Source organism: Scyliorhinus torazame, chromosome 22 (genome assembly GCF_047496885.1).
Source record: "Scyliorhinus torazame isolate Kashiwa2021f chromosome 22, sScyTor2.1, whole genome shotgun sequence".
Classification (NCBI taxonomy): Eukaryota; Metazoa; Chordata; class Chondrichthyes; order Carcharhiniformes; family Scyliorhinidae; genus Scyliorhinus; species Scyliorhinus torazame.
The window spans coordinates 67,307,725-67,320,684 of NC_092728.1; the positions used below are offsets into that span (position 1 = coordinate 67,307,725).

Sequence of the window (12,960 nt, forward strand, 5' to 3'; positions counted from 1 at the left end):
CAGTTACGAGTGGCGTACCGCAGGGATCAGTTCTGGGCCCTCTGCTGTTTGTGATTTTCATTAATGACTTGGATGACAGAGTTGAAGGGTGGGTCAGTAAATTTGCAAACGATACGAAGATTGGTGGAGTTGTGGATAGTGAGGAGGGCTGTTGTCGGCTGCAAAGAGACATAGATAGGATGCAGAGCTGGGCTGAGAAGTGGCAGATGGAGTTTAACCCTGAAAAGTGTGAGGTTGTCCATTTTGGAAGGACAAATATGAATGCGGAATACAGGGTTAACGGTAGAGTCCTTGGCAATGTGGAGGAGCAGAGAGATCTTGGGGTCTATGTTCATACATCTTTGAAAGTTGCCACTCAAGTGGATAGAGCTGTGAAGAAGGCCTATGGTGTGCTCACGTTCATTAACAGAGGGATTGAATTTAAGAGCCGTGAGGTGATGATGCAGCTGTACAAAACTTTGGTAAGGCCACATTTGGAGTACTGTGTACAGTTCTGGTCGCCTCATTTTAGGAAGGATGTGGAAGCTTTGGAAAAGGTGCAAAGAAGATTTACCAGGATGTTGCCTGGAATGGAGAGTAGGTCTTACGAGGAAAGGTTGAGGGTGCTAGGCCTTTTCTCATTAGAACGGAGAAGGATGAGGGGCGACTTGATAGAGGTTTATAAGATGATCAGGGGAATAGATAGAGTAGACAGTCAGAGACTTTTTCCCCGGGTGGAACAAACCATTACAAGGGGACATAAATTTAAGGTGAAAGGTGGAAGATATAGGAGGGATATCAGAGGTAGGTTCTTTACCCAGAGAGTAGTGGGGGCATGGAATGCACTGCCTGTGGAAGTAGTTGAGTCGGAAACATTAGGGACCTTCAAGCAGCTATTGGATAGGTACATGGATTACGGTAAAATGATATAGTGTAGATTTATTTGTTCTTAAGGGCAGCACGGTAGCATTGTGGATAGCACAATACTTCACAGCTCCAGGGTCCCAGGTTCGATTCCGGCTTGGGTCACTGTCTGTGCGGAGTCTGCACGTCCTCCCCGTGTCTGCGTGGGTTTCCTCCGGGTGCTCCGGTTTCCTCCCACAGTCCAAAGATGTGCAGGTTAGGTGAATTGGCCAATGATAAATTGCCCTTAATGTCCAAAATTGCCCTTGGTGTTGGGTGGAGGTGTTGAGTTTGGGTAGGGTGCTCTTTCCAGGAGCCGGTGCAGACTCAAAGGGCCGAATGGCCTCCTTCTGCACTGTAAATTCAATGATAATCTATGATTAATCTAGGACAAAGGTTCGTCACAACATCGTGGGCCGAAGGGCCTGTTCTGTGCTGTATTTTCTATGTTCTATGTTCTATGTAGGTTTGAGACTTTGCCAGAATGGAGATACAGAGCTTCCCAGTACAGCCGGCCTCCACATTGCTGGAGGAGGTGCTGACGGCAGGGGGACTGGAGAAGGGGGTAGTGTCGGCAGTGTATGGGGCTATTTTGGTAGAGGAGAAGGCACCACTGGAAGGGATCAAGGCAAAGTAGGAGGAAGAGTTGGGAGAGGCATGGAGGAGGGATTCTAGTGTGAGGTGCGCCGGAGAGTGAATGCCTCCACCTCGTGTGCGAGGTTGGGGCTGATACAGCTGAAGGTGGTATATAGAGCGCACCTCACGAGGGCGAGGACGAGCCGGCTCTTTGAAGAGGTAGAAGATGTGTGTGAACGATGCGGTGGTGGTGGTGGTGGGGGGGGGTGGGGGGGGGGGGGGGGCAGCAAACCACGCCCATATGTTTTGGTTCTGTCAAAAGCTGGAGGATTACTGGAAGGAGGTTTTTAGGGTAATCTCTAAAGTGGTGCACGTGAAACTGGACCCGGGTCCCCGGGAGGCCATAGTCGGGGTGCGGAGGCAGATGTTGTAGCCTTCGCCTTGTTGATCGCCTGAAGGCAGATCCTGTTGGGATGGAGATCAACCTCTCCACCCTGTGCCCTGGTGTGCCGGGGGACCTGTAGGAATTCTTAACTCTTGAGAAGGTCAAATTTGAACTGAGGGGAAGGATGGAGGGGTTCTACAATTCATGGGTGTTTCTCATTATGCACTTTTGAGAATTGGATTAAATCGAACATTAGTGGGGGGAGGTGGGTGGGAGGGTTGGCGGGAGAGGGACTGTATGTGTTAATGGTGACTATGGGTGATTCCTGTTCCTTTTTGTTATTTGTTTATGTTAACATGCGGCCTGCTGTTTGGGGTCTGGTGGGAGGATGGGATTGTTGTTGTTGATATGGGGAATGACATTGCATTCGTTACTGATTATTGTTTATTGTCGGTGGGTGTAAATTTGGGAGAAAATGTGAAAAAGGAGAATAATAATATTTTTTTAAAAACTCATTTGTATTCATTTCAATCTCATTAGCGAGATTGAAGTCGAATGCAACGGCTTCCCGGGAATTAACCGGCTCCCCAGCATGAAATCACGCAGGTGTCATTTAGAACCCCTTTTCAAAAACGTGAAGCTGGTGCAATAGCTGCTGAGGGAAACGGAGGAGGTGAGTAGCCATTGACATTTTCGGACATGCGCCTCCCCAGTGCTTGGGGGGAGGGAGGGTGCTGTTGCGGGAATGGGCTTGGTCAGGGGGCTGAAGCGTTTCGGGTCGGGAGATTGTCCCTTGGTTGGGGAGGGGTAGGGGGGTGAGGGGAGAAGGGGGTAACAGGGGGCAGGGGTGCAGGCAGGCCCACTATGAAGATTAATGCGGCAGAGACTTTATATGTATCAGGTGTAAGGAGGGAGGGATTCGGAAGAACTGGAGACTGCCGTTGTCTCCTTGGTGGAAGGCCTCGGGTTGGCCTCCAGCGCTTCCTCCTCCCTGACGTTGCCCTTAGGGCCATGGGGTCTCCATGCGATGGAGGGGCTGTTTGTAGTAAGCTCCAGAGGTCTCAGAGTCACCTGGCTCTCCCAGTCCTGGTGCCTCCCCATTGTCTGCACCATGGTGGCGACGCCCTCAGCGATGCGCCTCAGTGACTGGGCCACGCTCGGCAGTGTCCCGGCAATGTCCACCGTTGAATGGGGAATGTCCCTCAGCAGACTGAACCATGCCTTGGACACAACCACTCCAAGACGCTGACCTTGTGCGACAGATTTTCCACTGCAGTCGCCACCATAGTAGTGCTGGCCTCGGTGCGAAGCAATGTCGGCATCATCTCCTGCACCCGTTGCCTTTGGGACTCCTCCAATCGGCTATGCACTCGCTGGAATGTCACTGACACCCCCTCCTGAATCTCATGGCCGTGTCCTCGCATGTACATCAGCTCTGGGATAACCTTGTCCAGAGGCTAAGCCTCTGACTGGGACTCAGCAGAGTCTTGGGATCCAGCAGACCTCCGACTGCTGGTTCCCTTGGATGTTCCTGCCTCCATCTGATGTACATCAGCAACTATATGGTGATCACCAGATTGTGCCCCAGAAGCCTGTTCACGAATGTCGCCCGCCGAGTTGTGTGTCTCTGTGCTGGTGACAGGTGAGGGTGAAAGCTGTGAAGCCTCGATTGTGGTCTCCTCTGAGCTCTCCTCCGAGGCGGTCTCTTGGGTGGGGGGGGGGGGGGGTACGAGCTAAGATGGCCCTGCTTCATCAGATGGAGATCCTGCGAGACAATGGACATGTGGTCAGTGAGAGGGAGGGATCATTTTGTCTTGCATGAATAACTCACTTGAGCCAGGTCATCAAAGCGAAGGGGCAGTGGATCCTCACCTCCTCGGCACAAGCCAACCTCACTGTCAGTGACTGCTCTCTCCTCGGACAACCCCATGATCTCAAGGGCCCTTCACAGGAAGTGAGGACTTGGAATTCTGGTACTTAGCCCCCCGTTTTGATCCTTTCATGCTTATTGTGGGTTATCTTCTCCTGGTGGGACAAAGAGAGTCTTACTTGTCATGCTGCCTGCACTGACAGCCACTGACAACCAGGCATGTTGGTGGCTTTGCTGCTGGCAATCCGACACCCTCGGGGGGAACAGGATGTCCCGTCTCGCTTTTACAGTGTCGAGAGGCCTGGCCAGGTCGGCATCCCCAAAGCGAGGAGCATGTCTGCGTGCTGCCATGCTTGTGTGTTGACTGGAGTGTGGTGAGGGAGCATTTAAAAGCAGGTCCCCTTTGTTAGCGATGGGAAGCTGAGGCGAGGGTCTGGCGACTCAGACTGCGAGGCAGCAAGTAATGGCGAGAATCTTATAAGGGCTCATTTTTACCGTTAAGTGTGGGCCGCAATCTCGCCAATGCAGCCGTCGAGAAACCCCCCCCCCCGCCAATTGGGCCCAAAATGACATTTAGAAATTCTTCCGTTAAATTGCACTCTTAAATTACTACAGCAACAAACCCTGAGCAATTCCCTCAGCAACAAACTAAAAATCTTCTGAAACGCATCTAGCACAGACAGTGGAGTTACAAATTCATGCATTTCTGTGCAGCAAAATGAAAATAAAAACACATTTTATGCATACAATGAAAAGGGAACCATTATTTTTAATAAGTGAAGGTAATTGTAAACCTACTGGCGGTCCAGGAGACCCTCGCACACCAGGCGTGCCACTTGGACCCTGAAAAATAGATCCATTTGAAAAATCAGTTTAAAGAGCTTTGGATGCTGTTGAAAAAGAATTTCCAAATGTTCCTGTGATTGCCTTCTGATATGTATTTCATGTGATGGGGTGGTCATGGGGATTCTCGTAACTGTTTTTGTTAACTATTGGAAAGTGCTGCTTTCTCCATGTTATTTATCTCCTGTTCATCTCTTGGAGGGAATGATTGGGGCTTTGCATATTTCCTCAGTAACACAGGCAAGAATATCGGACTGGATTCTCCACCGATGGGATTCTCTGTTGCACCGGCAGCGCATACTTTCCCGGCGGCATGGGGTGGCCACAAAGGGAAATTCCATTAGCAGGCAGTGGGAATGGAGAATCCTGCTACTGGCAAGGGCGTGCCACCCAGGAAAATGCGGTTGGCGGACCGGAAAATCCCGCCCATCATCTTAATAGCGAGGCAAGTTCAACACTGTGCCACGAACCAAGCTCAATTTTCAATGTGCTAGGACGCAGTGTGACCGGCTGAAAACCTTTATGGCCCCGCCCGCCGCTGGAACCATCTTGCGCAGGACGGAGAATTCGGCGGTCAAGCAAACCGTCTGTCGACCACGTGAGGGAATTGTGTGGGGCCTGACTGGAAAATCGTGTCACCGTGCTATTCTCCAGTTCAGCTCTTAACAGATCACAAGTGACTGACTAATCTTTGCCATAGATTTCATTGGCCATGATTTTCCAGTGCTGGATGCAGCTCGACATTGGCCGCTGGCAGGAGCTTCTGGTTTGCCGATGCCTGCAGTGTTTTGTGTGGCTCTCCTGCCCATCACCGGGGAACCCGCCGCGGGGTGGGGTTGCGTTCGGTAGGACCGGGAAGATCCTGCTGTTGGGGAGGGCTGGAAAATCCCACCCATTGCTTTTCCGATCTCAAGATTCAAATTAGATTTTGTAAACTGTTCCAATTTTTTCAATGGTTTTTATTTTTAATTTTTTTTAGCTTTGGTCTCACTTACTTTCAGACCTGCTTTTCCCGATTGCCCTGGTAGACCTCGTTTACCTCGTTCTCCCTAAAATTAATTAAGGCACAGTTATGAATGTATATATGGAATAGGTTTTTTGATGTACTGCTACACGGTTATTTGGAACAAAAAGTAAATTTTGAGCAAAAATAACAGCAGGCAAACTGGTTTTGTAACACTACCGCATTGAAGAAACAATCTTTCATCAGTCACAGATGCTCATGGTAATTTTCCATGGATCCACCGACATTGTGCAGCTCTAACCTATATTTTTCCTACTTCGAAAAAGATAACAGGAACAGTACCTCCATGAAAAATATACGCCTGTTAAACTATGTTTAAACAGAAATAAAACTATTCATCCATTACTGTTAAGAACCTTATACAAACACATCACTGCGTGATATAAATCATGTTTCAACTCGGGTAAAATGTCTTCCGAACAGCAAAGTTCAGGTAAGGACATGAACAGCATCCAAAGTGTATTTTTCTGGGTTTTACCTTTAGGCAGATGTTAAGCTGTGAAAAGAAAATCTAGGGCAAAGTGTCATTTTCAGCCTGAAAATTTCCACAGCAATAAACTGCTGATTAATTTTTCACCAAATCACAGCAGACCTTCAACTTCAGGAAGGTCGCTAACTTAACTGGAAGCAATATTCTGTCCATTGATGCTCAGCACAACAGCCAGTCTATGGATCACCATACCTCAGGCGAAGGGCAAGGTTGGGAAGGCAGGTCTTCATGCATGAATAACCTCAGCCAGTACAGGAATTGAACCCACATTGAACCTGACCTTGTTCTGAATCACGAACCAGCTGTCTAGCCCACTGAGCTAAACCTGCCCCCCAAAATCTGGAATTAAAAGTCTAATGATGTCCATGGAACCATTGTTGATTGTCGTAAGAACCACAAGAACAACCTCCTGTTAGACCTCAGATACAATAAACAGATTGATCTTCTTGCACTTTGTGACATTTATTCAGCGAGGTTTTCATTCATTTAATTTCATTTCTTTTTATCAGATTGCTGAAAATAATCATTTTAATTTACAAGCACAGTGCAAACATTCATGGGGAATAGATTTGCTTCAACTCTCACGGTTTCTAAGAGACTGAAACCTCGATGATAATGAGGTTATTTGAAGAGTTAAAAATAGGAAATTCAAGTTTGAAAGAAAATAGCCCAGCTCATGTGCAAATAGTTGTCAAGGCACAGATTGTGAAAAATAAGACCTATGATTGAAAACTTCCGAGCACGTCAGGCACAAGCCGGAAAGAATGTGTGATATAGCTGACTTAATTTACGGCCAACATGTTATTCAGTTTATGAGCATTCTGAGGATTGTGCATGTATACATTTTAAGTGTTTTCTTTAAGACACCCTTGGTTATTCAGAGGAAGGATAAGAGGTAGATTGGAACTCTTAATGCTGGGGTACACAGCGGGCTAGTGATATTGGAGTTATGCGTATGGTTCCGGTTCACTGTAAGGAGCAAGCAAGAAGATAATGTGGAGATCAAGGACATAAAGACAGAAGAAATATAAAGGAACGAAGGAAGTAATGGTCAGTGCCAATGACAACCAGACGATTGCTGGGAGAGGCACAAGTAACATTTCAGAAAGAAACTTTCCAACAGCTGCTGCCTAAGACTTGCATGTCACTCTTCAAACATGGCAAACGTGACAAATCTTCTTATTAACGGGAAAAGAGCCTCTCTTACCTTGGCGCCCCTTGATCCTGGCCTTCCTCGCTCACCCAAAGGTCCGGGGAACCCCTGCAGGTAACAAACAAGTCGTTCATTCCCACCAATTTTCTAAGGAAATTCTCCCACCTAAAATATCAGCAGGCTGCAATAACATTCTGCACTGACCAGTGAAGACATAAATGTTGAATAAATTAAGAATTTTCATCACAATCATGCGAAACAAAGAAACGCAGAGTAAAATGCCAGGATTAGAAAATGACAAGACCTAAATATCAAAGACTTACAGAAAGCAATAAAGTAAATTAATTTGTGTATTTAGAGAGTATATTAAAATGGATTATATATGTCTTATTTCTGAAATGGATTTACAGCACTGATTTAGCAAAGGCTGTAAAATAAAAAGTGTCCAGAAATAAGCAAGTTACAGCTCTCTTCTACACATCAGCTTTGCACGCCTCCATAGTCAGTGGGGCATATGGAAATGTTGATGTTTACTTCACAAGCTGATATGATTAGCAAACATGGACAGTTTTGAATGCTCATTCATTGTATGTGGGCGCTGTCAAAACCAGCATTTATTGTGCCACCTTGGTAATGAGCCACCTTCTAGATCCGCTGCAGTCCATGTGAGGTCGGTACACCCCCAGTGCTGTTAGGAAGGGGGGCTCATGGATTTTAATGCAGCGACAAAGATGCAACAGCAAAATACTTCCGAGTCAGGCTGGAAGGCGACTTGGAAGGGAACTTGAAGGTGGCTGCCCATGCTGCCCATGATCTTCTAGGCTAGTTCACAGGTCTGGAAGGTGCTGTTAAATAAGCCTTGACTCATCACTGCAATAGATCTTGTAGTGGTGACAAATTATTATTTGACATCAAGTCCACTTCCTCAGTTGACATGATGTCTACCTCATCATGGACTATGCTGCGCTCATTTAAACGCATGAGCGATAATTCTGCACAAATATCCCCCCTTTACAGAGATCAAAATCCAGAATATGGATCTAATCTCAGATTTCCATCATTGGACGCGGGCATTCCGTTCTCGAGACAAACATTTCCACCCCTGACAACAGATAGATGATTGTATCCTATAAAGTCATTCATCACCTCAAACAATAATGATCCCGAATGAAGGATTTGTTAACGAATAGGCAGTTCACAAGCTTGGAAGAGTTGGAGGTGAAATTTGGGCTCCAGCATGTGGAGGGCTTCAGATACATGCAGGTGCGGAACTTCGAGAAAGGTCTTCCTGAACTTTCTGGTGGCACTGTCCTTTTTGTTGCTGGAGAAGGTGCTGTTGGTGATGGGGCTGGAGGGTGGGATCATTTTGGCGGTTTACGGTAGGATCATGGAGGAGGATAAGTTGTCCATGGAAGGGATTAAGGCTAAGTGAGGGGAGGAGCTGGGGATGGCATTGGAGGAAGAATTATGGTGCGACAGGTTAATGCCTCAACCTCATGTGCTGGGGTTGACTCAATTAAAAGTGTTCACAATGCACACTTAATGAAGGCGAGAATGAGCCAGCTGTTTAAGGGGGTTGAGGATAGCTGTGAATGGTGCGGCAGGGGCCCAGCCAATCACGTTCAATGCTCTGATCCTACCCAGAGTTGGAGAAATTATGGGAGTATTTTTTTAACATCATGTCAGAGGTACTACACGTAGATGTGGAGCCTGGTCCCCTGGAGTCCATAATCGGGTTGTCAGACCTGCTGGGATTATAAACGGGTGTAGGGGCAGATGTCTTAACCTTAGCCTCATTGATCGCTCGCCAGCAGGTCCTGTTGGGGTGGAGATCAGCTTCTTCCCCCTGTGCCTCGGTGTGGCTGCGGGCTTTAGTGGAGTTCCTTTACTTGGAGAAGGTGAAATTTGCACTGAGAGGGACAGATGAAGGGTTCCACAAGAGATGGGGTTTGTTTATCTTACACATTGGGGATCTGGTTGTCATCAAGGGGTAGAGGGTGTAATTTTTTAAAAATTCAATAATGATCCCTGTAACCTTGGATTTCATTCCCAACACTAACAAAATATGTATCGAGTTCCTTTTAAAGGAGGTGTCATTCCAACCTCGGTCGTGGGAGTTAAAAAATTCTTAATTTTCTATCTGTGCATCTGGTTCTGTGAAATCATTATTGGAATAAACCCAATAAAGCATCACAGTGGATGCAATATGTGATTTACCAGACATTCATCAATTTAATGCTCTTACAGAGATTTCAATATCACAGTCCGCTTTTTAGCTTTTCTAATGGCACTATGTGTGGAATACAGGTGTTCCACATTTGGTAGGGATCAGTGGCATGACATATATCTCCACACATGCATGTTATCTTTAGTGTTCCTGAAGTGAAATATATATGCGCTGTGAAAATAACAACAGGATCAGATGTATATTAAACAGAGGATATTGTACTGGGGGATTGTTATTGGGATCAATTTATATGCTCAAGACTCATAACTCACAATTAAATTGTTAAGTCAAACAATCCAGTAAAGTTCCACTGTAATACACCAGAGGAAACTATCTCAACAGAAACTCCAGCACAGTACTGTAAGAGGACAATATTTTCGGGGTGGTCATCCTTCACAGGGGTTGTTTAACTGAAGCCTAGTCCTCTCTGTTCCAGCGGATGTTAAAAGTTCCACAGCCATATACAAGGAAGAGCAAGGATATCTCCAGTTGAACATTCTATCCCTAGCAACCTTGCCCCTGCTGTTTTAGTACAGAAACATTGGGGGCCCATTTTAACCCGGCTGAGGTGGATTGGCATTGAAAAAGCTTATTTACCCCGTGGAACTCTATTCTGTTGTGCCGTTTCTGAATTTAATTGTAGGGCTGTGAAGGCAGGTGTGGTCCCTGCCTAAATTAGGTAGCACAGTAAGAAGTCTCACAACACCAGGTTAAAGTCCAATATGTTTGTTTTAAATCCCTCGCTTTCGGAGCACTGCTACTTCCTCAGGTGAAGGAGCAGTGCTCAGAAAGCTAGTGATTTGAAACAAACCTGTTGGACTTTAACCTGGTGTTGTAAGACTTTGTACTGTGCACACCCCAATCCAATGCCGGCATCTGCACATCATAAATTAGATGGGGGGGGGACTAAGTTTATGCAAATTGGTGTTCGATTATATTAAACATACTCCAAATCCATTTTAACTGGGGCCTAAATGGTGATGCTGCCAGGGAGTTTCTGCCACAAAGAACAACGAAGAACAAAGAAAAGTACAGCACAGGAACAGGCCCTTTGGCCCTCCAAGCCTGTGCCGAACATGCTGCTTGATTAAACTCCAATCTTCTACACTTCCTGGGTCCATATCCCTCTATTCCCATCCTATTCATGTATTTGTCAAGATGCCCCTTAAATGTCCCTATCGTCCCTGCTTCCACCACCTCCTCCGGTAGCGAGTTCCAGGCACCCACTACCCGCTGTGTAAAAAAACCTGCCTCGTACATCTACTCTAAACCTTGCCCCTAGCATCTTAAACCTATGCCCCCTAGTAATTGACCCCTCTACCCTGGGGAAAAGCCTCTGACTATCCACTCTGTCTATGCCCCTCATAATTTTGTAGACACGCTGAAGATGGTCTCCAGCACTGAAGAGGTGCATGGAAAAACTGTCCAGTGTAGGGTTAAAAAGAGCAGGGTCCTCCATTAAGACCCACAAGATAAATTGCAGGCTGTCTTTGGCATGGATTCCCCCTCCACTCCTTAAAAGCTCTCTTCAAACCCCTACACTGCATACCACTCACTGCAAACCAGGCAGGGATGTCCATGGACTACCTGATCACCTTCGATTAGCAATCATTGCGCTGCACGCCCTCCCCCCCCCCCCACCCCCCCACCCCCTCACCAATCCAACCAACCACCACACCCATCCCAATCATTCTGGGATTTTGAGGTTGAATGGAGTGATAAATCTATCTCCTGGCTGGTGTTTTTATTTGTTCATAAAACAGTCATTGCACTTATTTGCGAGGTACTTTAAGATGTGATCAAGATACTATCTCAATTCATCTTTATTATTACAGATATAAGTCTAGTTAGTAATTACGTTAAGAATTATATGATAAAAAAGTGATCAGATCCATCAACAAAGTTCGCAGACCATCCAATGATAAGGCATAGGATCTGTTTTGGTTTTTGCACAGCACCCTGCCTATAGGGCATCAATGTGCAGCAGGCAACTCAGACCTTTGAGGTGAGGCCGTTTTTCAAATTTGTTTCCCCCAAAATTGGTGTTATCATGATGGGCAGAATTTTATATGTCCCAGGTGGGTGATTGCCCAACCAGAAAGAGTGTAAACTTTGGTGGGCATCCCGGTGTTTCCCCATACTCACACAAATTGTATTTGGCAGGGCCAGGCACAGATTGGCAGCGCACCCGCCAACAATTATGGAGCCAATTATGGAGCCAAGGGATTATCTGCCCTATTGCCCGGAATATTACATTGTCCATGAGATTTTGTAGGTTGTTGCTAGGTCAGGTGAGCAATCCATTTTTCAACTTTTCTCAATCACGGATGGGAAGTGTCAATCTGAAGGCCTCTTCATATTTTGGGCTCCCTACCCTCCATGACTTGGGAGCTCCGGCTCTCCCTCCCCACTGGCCTACTTCCCTATCCATGATTCCCCCTCTCCCCAACCCTCCAGGGCATTCCTAACCACCCTGCCCCCGGGACTTACCTTGGGAGCGGTCCTGGGACATAGTTCCGGGCAATCTCTTCTGGCCATTGCGGAGCTGTGCTTGGAGGTGGTTGGAGAGCTGTTGGCCAATCAGATTGGTCAACAGTTCTCCAAGGTGGGATTTTCTTCCAAGGGCAGCCAGAGGTCCCACCAACTTCCAATCAATGTTCATTGGAGCGTTAAATGGCAGTGAGTTTCTGAGAGTCGGCGATTCTTGCACTCGCCACCCTAAACATTCTACCCTATGTTTTCATTTGGTTGACCAACATGAAATTAACACAAGTGCTCACAATAAATACTGGGGAATGCATCTCAATCACTGTGATATGAAGGGCGAAGGCTCCAGTCGCGTTGATCCAGCTGTAGACCTTCTCCATATTTCAGCGGGATCATTAAGCGAACACCCTCTGCACCCAAAAATATTTTTGGCTTCCTTGCTAACGGTGATTTTCTCCTATTTTATGCATACACTCATCTATTGCACAAAATATTATCTATTGCATTTGAGGCAAATCCAAACTTAATGATGCAATTTGTGCTTTGATTGATGCAATTTTCATTCATTTGTATGTAACAGCTGGTTTTTAATCTCACTTACATACATGCCTACAGGTCCCTGTGGTCCGAGGAGTCCATATTTCCCTGTAAAACCCTGGAAATATAAAGCAGGAATATTGTAATTCACATTACTCATAAACATTGCAACTTGCGAGTTTAAATTTATACTTGCAGTTGTATTTCTCCTATCTATTAATGTAATTTAACAATTCCCAATTCAAAGCAATGAGACATTTAAGTCTTTATCTCAATCAAAGAAGGTCCTGCAACATTATTGCAGTTAATGAGATACACTTTAGAACCTTAAACCTTTACACATTAGATGACTGAGAACAAGAAGAACTTTTGGATCGGAGCACTTTGATTATAAATAAGATTGTAAGGCTGGCTGTGATGTGAAATTATCTTTGTAAATCAGTGAAAAAAGAGACATGTTGTTGAAGTATTTCATCTTGCACCCAT

General features: G+C 46.1%; 1 protein-coding gene across 4 annotated transcripts in view; it reads right to left on the reverse strand.

The window, feature by feature from the left end:
- The window catches only part of LOC140399099 (uncharacterized), a 484,003-nt gene that overhangs the window by 94,688 nt on the left and 376,355 nt on the right, over positions 1–12,960 (reverse strand). For all 4 annotated transcript variants that reach the window (XM_072488263.1, XM_072488261.1, XM_072488260.1 and 1 more), the window contains 4 exons: positions 12,539–12,592; positions 7,278–7,331; positions 5,552–5,605; positions 4,512–4,556 (listed from right to left, as the gene is read on the reverse strand). In XM_072488263.1, coding sequence (XP_072344364.1) covers positions 4,512–4,556; positions 5,552–5,605; positions 7,278–7,331; positions 12,539–12,592 — 207 coding nt within the window. The remainder of the gene's footprint in view (positions 1–4,511; positions 4,557–5,551; positions 5,606–7,277; positions 7,332–12,538; positions 12,593–12,960) is intronic.